This window comes from Octodon degus, unplaced genomic scaffold, assembly GCF_000260255.1.
Source record: "Octodon degus isolate 3935 unplaced genomic scaffold, OctDeg1.0 scaffold00008, whole genome shotgun sequence".
Taxonomy (NCBI): Eukaryota; Metazoa; Chordata; class Mammalia; order Rodentia; family Octodontidae; genus Octodon; species Octodon degus.
In genome coordinates, this window is record NW_004524584.1 from 5,244,043 (window position 1) to 5,250,461 (window position 6,419).

A 6,419-nucleotide genomic window follows, 5' to 3' on the forward strand; every position below is an offset into this window, starting at 1 on the left:
AGACAGAGACAGAGACAGAGACAGAGACATGGCTTACGCAAATAATTAGAAATTATTTTGTGTCTCTGGGTTTTTCCTGGAATTTGGATGCCTGGCATTTGTAGTCTTTGATTTATATTATAATCAATATTAGACAGCTTGTGAGGTGAGATTCTGGCTCTAAGGTTGTAAGCAAGAAAGCAGACTCTGTGAAGTGGTCATTCCAGGCAGAAATCACGAAATCTCAGTTTACTACGGGGAAGACAATTTTTCACAATTTAGAAGGAACTGCCATACTTTATCTCATCTCTCTTCTTCTTCTTCTTCTCTCTCTCTCTCTCTCTCTCCCCCCCCCCCCCCCGTCAGAGTCAATTATCTGCATATAAAAAGAGGGCCTTTAAAAGTATTACCAGGATCAATATGCTTTTTAAACAAACATTCATTAAAGATACAAGTATGTTAATAACAGGCTAGTGATTTAAAGTGCAAATAAAGCTTTAAATATAGAAATTCTAGTTTCTCAAAAGTATTTCTATTACAAATTCTACTATTTTTCTGCCTAACATAAAATATTTGTAATGTTGTATTTGTTTTCTTTAAAATTGGATTCCCTCTGTACAAGAGAAAAAAAATGTGAGTACTGTACTCCAGGTCCAGAAGGTCTATTTTTAAACCTGCTGGAATCCCTCTACAAATAGCTTTCTGCAAATAGCTGAATAGAGAACACAGATTAATTCCTTGATCTAATATCAAGATACAAGTAAGCTATAAAATATTTGAGTTAGTTTTAGTTCACTGGGTGGTTTTATTAGTAATGAAATACTTTATACAAACACCCAACTTTCAAACCTGTGTTTGCTGAAATGACTTCAACCGCTTCTTAAATCGTGACGGGAGAACAAAATCACAGCCCCTTGCCAGGAAAGCTAACTCTCCTCTTAAATCCGGGTCCCTTCGTAAAGATGTTTCCTTGATCATCATCTTTGAAAAGTGAGCATTTACTTCGCAACTGTCCAGCACACTTCAGAAGATAGTCAGATTTAATAAGCTATCAATCTTGTCAGGCAGAAAGGTTATTTCTCTTCTTATCTCCCAAACAAATTAAATTTAAGCATTATGTACTCCCAGCCTCTTGGGACAACAATCCGTGCTTGTCCTGACATGTAGCTGGTTCCCAAATACAGCCTGTGGCTCCCAATGCCTGCTCATAATTTTCTAATTAGAAAGACAGCCTACAAAGGGTCTGTTGCTCCTTGCAGGTAGCTTTATGTCAAATTGACCTGCACATGTTGCGAATACAGAGCCTTCTGGGAAAGGAAGCACCCACTACTCCGAGTACCAAAGTTAGAAACATTACAGCTGGATCTAAAAATACCAACTTCTCAGATAAAGCTAACTTCTCAAACTCAGAGTATATAAGATGTCACTAAATCCACATAAAGCAGTTTCTACTCAAACAAGGAAAAAAGAATGTATAGAATGTTTTCAACTGCCACTACTTAATATTTTGTGAAAAAAAATTCACATTTGAGACTATTAAGAATTTTTCTTATTTGAAGAGAACCAAATATTTAAAACTCTTTAGACCTTTCTAGTCCAAATGTGGAGAAAAACAGAAATTTTCATCCTCAAACTGTAATTTACAAAAAATTTACTGGTCTCAGATTTTGAAAAAAAAATTTTTAAAAAGCAGAAGTGTAGCTTAATCATCAAACATACTGTTTTATGAAGTTATTATAGATTCAGTTTGAAAATTTATTCACAAGTGTTTAAGAAACTGGAACAAATGAATACTGTAGACAAGTTTTAGACACGTATGACAATATATTTAGCTAAAATAAGTGTATAAAAAATTATCAAAGATGTCATGGTGCATCCTGAATTTATGAGACTTTTACGTTGAGGAATTTTAAATAAATCACCTCAGATTTAGAAAATATCATATAATTTTAATATCATATATTAAATACAAATAAATTAGGCTTTTGTGTTTAAGATTGATATTTCAGAATGTTTTTAATCTTATCATCCAATATTTATAATTCTAGAAAATTTGAAGCTAGTATTATTTAAAAAACAAAAAAAATAGTTTGAAATCTTTTATTGTGTAATTGAGCGGGTATTAAATTCTTTAAACAAAAAAAGGGGATACAAATGAAGGACCATTTTGTATCTGTATACACAAAATAGGATAGATATACAGCTACTTTCTCTTAATTCAATGAGAAGAAAGATTTGTACGAATAGTGTTTGGACAGGATATCATGTCTGCATCTTGTACTATGAATAACCACTACAAAGACAACAATATGCAATGTATTAATTATTGAAACTGTCCTATTAATCGGTTCTGAAACTGTCTCATCATTATTTGTTTCTCAATAAAATTACTAAAAACAATTCTTTAGTTTTCTGGCTGGGTGTGGTGGTGGATACTTGTAATCCCAGCACTGAGGAAGCTATGGCGAGAGGATCTTCATGAATTTGAAGCCAGCCTGGGCTACTCAGTGAGTTCAAGACCAGGCTGGAATACATAGTAAGACCCTATTATCAATTTAAATAAGTCTTTAGTCTTCCATAATTTAAGCCAGCTTTTTTCTACATTCTAACAACTCTATAATGTGTACACTGGGCTTATATATCTATAATTGGTTTCTTATTTTTTTTTAATTTAAGCTGTGGAACTTCAGCTCATAGTAAACCTTACCTGAAATCTTTCACTATGCACTAAGGTTAAAAGAAGATTACAGCTGAAAATCATTGGTTTTCTGCTTCATTCCAAGTCTTCCTTATTTTCCCACTATTCTCTCTGGGCTTACATGTTAACTTTTTAAGCTAGCTTTCCTGTATTCTTCCCTTATACTTGTTCCTAGAATAGTCTTATTTTCCTCATTACTTATTTCTAAATTAAAAAGTTTGTTACAGTCATTAGACTTATGATTTAATTTTATTCAATTCAAACATATCTCCCCCTTTCCATTATCAACCTCTGGCCTTGGGGGTGACTCTTCATCCCTCTCTTGAAAATGCTCCCTTTCCTCAAGTCATACACAAAATTACTATATATCAAACATATACAAAAAACTATTCAAATTCCAACTCCAATTTTACATATTTAGGTCTCTTACTGTGATCATTTTACATGTGCAATGCTCAGTGAAAGGCTGTACGATATCTTTAAACAGACTCCACTTTATATACTCTCTGGATTAGCCAATTTTTGTAAAACAGAGCAACAAATATCCACAACACACTGATGCACGCTAGTGGTTCACTTTGTTACACTCTCATATGTCTAATCTCAGTAACTAAGCTGCACTGTTCCTACGAGTCAGTTGTTTCTGTTCCCAACTAGCTTGTGTTGGTTGAACTTATCAAAATAATGCAACCATACACTATATAATGAAACATGAGTGTAGAAAAAAGAATATTTATAAAAAATTAAAAATCTGAATTTTACAAAGAGTAAAATTAAATAAAATACTTTTGCTATAAAATTAGTTATGGGTAAGATAAGAGAAAAATCATTAAAATCTAGAAGGTCAGTACATTTAAACTGCTTCACTACTGACTTAAATCATGCTTTATTTATTTATTTGTGATACCAGGGATTGAACTCAGGACCTTTACTGAGTTATCTTCCTGGCCCTAAATTCCTGCTCTAAAGAAGTGAAATTAGAAACAGTGAACAAATGCATTGCAAGTGTGATTTATTTAAGAAAGGTATCACAGAACTTACAAAATTTATTCTCAAAGAAAAAGGCTTGGCTCCATATAAAAACATATCAGAAAGTAGGAAGAAAATGTTCAAGTGGGAAGAGGAACAAGGGAGGGGGTGGGGGAAAGGGAAAAGGAAAAAAAGAATAGAAAAGAATAGAAATAAAATTTATGTAAATAAGGAGGGAAAGAGGGTTTGAGGAGAAGGGAATGGGGAAGAAAAGAAGGACGAATATGTATTATGCACAGGCACAAATTCCCTATGATGAATGTGGACATAATGTAGAGCAAAAGCATACCAATACAATTAAATTTATAAAAATGAAATAAAAAGGACATCTGAATAAATTAACAGTTTGAATTAACATGTTCAATGTATAGATTTAAAAATTAATTTTTCTAGTTTTTATAGTTTATGATTTTTTTTTGTACTTAAGTATTTATTGAGATAAAGTACAAATTGGCAACATACAAATTGTTAAAAACAGGGGCTAGGGAGATGGCTCAGTGGAATAAGCGGTTCCCTGGCAAGTGCAAGGGCCTGAGTTCAATCCCTGGTTCCACCAAAAAAAACCCCAAAAACAAATTGTTAAAAAAAATGATGAATTTTATTTATAAGTGGGCCATCAGGTATTGTTTTACAGGTCTAGAGTTCCTACTATGAGCTGCAAGGAAATACACATACACTGTTTCACATGAGGATGTTTCCTCCTACAAGCACACATGGTAGAGTTTGGCATTGGGGATGAGGAATGGCAAGAAATTGAAATATTACTTGTCAGGTTTTGGGAATACTGTTTGTGCATTTTCTTTAAAACAGGGACAAATACAGAGTCAAGATGTAATCCTCCTTCCCTATCTCCTTCAAAAGCTCTTTATTCCTTTGAAGTTAATAATGTAAAAAATTTCAATTCCTTTTTCACTTTGCTTTACTGAAAATACTTAGCAGAAGTAAAACACTCAAATCCATTTAAATTTCCTGTTAAAATAAATTTTACCACAATTTAGGACATTAAAACACAGGATTTGTTTTTGTCATTTATATTAAGTGACCCTCAAATACAATGCCTTTTTGTAAAGAATCCTAAATACTTCAGTAAACAAGTGCTGAACCAGTCCTAGAGAAGTATCTGGGCTACTTTTTAATAGAATACTGGCAAGTGATGGCTTACTATCCAAATGTTTCGGCTTTATTGTCGTAGTCTCACAGCAGCCCCCAAAGCAAGGCTTGCCATCACTCACACTCACTCACCTGGGGCCCAGCTCTGGCTTCAACATGATCAGCCAATATGCCAGACTTCTGAAGGGGCAGGGGTCACATCAGTGCATGTTCAGAGATGGGTAGTTAAGAGTTCCTGGTTGCCCAAGTTCACTGCTAGTTGTTTTTGAATGAGGGGTAATACAGCAATAAGATGATATAATTTCTCATTAAATCAGTCCTAATTGTGTTCTCAACTCTAATCCTAATACTTAGTAGGCTGATTATTTTATGATGAATACATATAGTTTATGATTTTCTACAGATCACCAGACTCATGTTTAACTAAAGAAGCTTCTATTTGTAATATTTTATAATCTAATAATTATTTCCCAGTAGTGTCTAAACTCAAGGCAAATTCAATTTTATAATCATTCACTCATTCAAATATTTTTATGAAAAGTTATTTTATTTTATTTTTTGTATTTTAGGGAAGAGTCTACAGGGTGTTCAGGGTCTTAGTACTAGATCAGACTCATAGTGATTCTCCTGTTTACAGCCTCCCAAGTGCTGGGGATTACAGGCACGCACCACGCCCAGTCTCTACTGCCATCTCAGTGCGTCCTGGGAGTGGGGCCAGCATGGCAGACCCAGGGATCGAACTCCTGACCCCTGCACCTGCTTGCAGGCGCTTTAATCTGCTGAACTATTTGGCCAGCCCTTTTACGATCACCTATTATTTTCCAGATACTTTGCTGGGTGTGAGGACAGAGAAATGATAAGGAAAAAAAAATTTTTCCCCCCTTAAGGCACCTCCTAGGATAATGTTGATTTGGAGTAAAGGACAAGAAATTATTTTTATTCCATTTACTTCCTGTAATTCCCTGAAATTTCAAAGTCATAACAGCACTTAAAAATTGCAACAGAGATTAACATGTCCTCAAAGGAAAAGTCTGCTCTGTTGTTCAATTTTAAGAAATCATTCCTTTGTGTCAGTGGTGATGAACCTATATACAGCATGCATGTGGGAGAGGGCTGTTTGTGTCAGGGAAAGCTCTTACAGGTTCACTGTCACTGGGTCTATGTCTTTTGATTAAATAAGATCTAAGTTTTAATTTATTAAACTCTTTTCCACCAAATTCAGAGGGGAGAAGACCAGACCTCTTAAAGGCCAAGAAAGAACTGGTCTATGTTAATAAAATCATGGACAGAGGAAGAATAGCACAGAGTTAGTAAAATATGCCTCTTACTTGGTTATTTGTGTTTTTATGGAAAACTTGGCTCTAAAAAGGGATAGATGACAACTGGAACACAGCACCTAAGAAGATTTTTTTTTTTTTTTTGCGGAACCGGGGATTGAACTCAGGCCCTTGCGCTTGCCAGGGAAGCGCTTATTCCACTGAGCCATCTCTCCCGCCCCCAAATAGAAAGAGTTGGGACGGGGGCGCGAACCGGCGACCTTGCGCTCTAGAGCCCGGCGCAAAAACCGCTGCGCTAGGTCGCCGCCCTGAAGATTTTGTAAAAA

The 6,419-nt window shown here is 34.9% G+C and overlaps 1 protein-coding gene across 3 annotated transcripts in view; it reads right to left on the reverse strand.

Moving 5' to 3' along the window:
- Ppp2r3a (protein phosphatase 2 regulatory subunit B''alpha) overlaps window positions 1–6,419 on the reverse strand; it is a 113,233-nt gene that overhangs the window by 91,159 nt on the left and 15,655 nt on the right. Inside the window, exon 1 of one of the 3 annotated variants that reach the window (XM_004625000.2) lies at window positions 829–1,295. The exons of the other annotated variants lie outside the window; for them this stretch is intronic. Coding sequence (XP_004625057.1) covers window positions 829–960 — 132 coding nt within the window. The 5' untranslated portion in view covers window positions 961–1,295. Of the gene's footprint in view, window positions 1–828; window positions 1,296–6,419 lie in introns of those variants that run through there. 3 annotated transcript variants of the gene reach the window in all.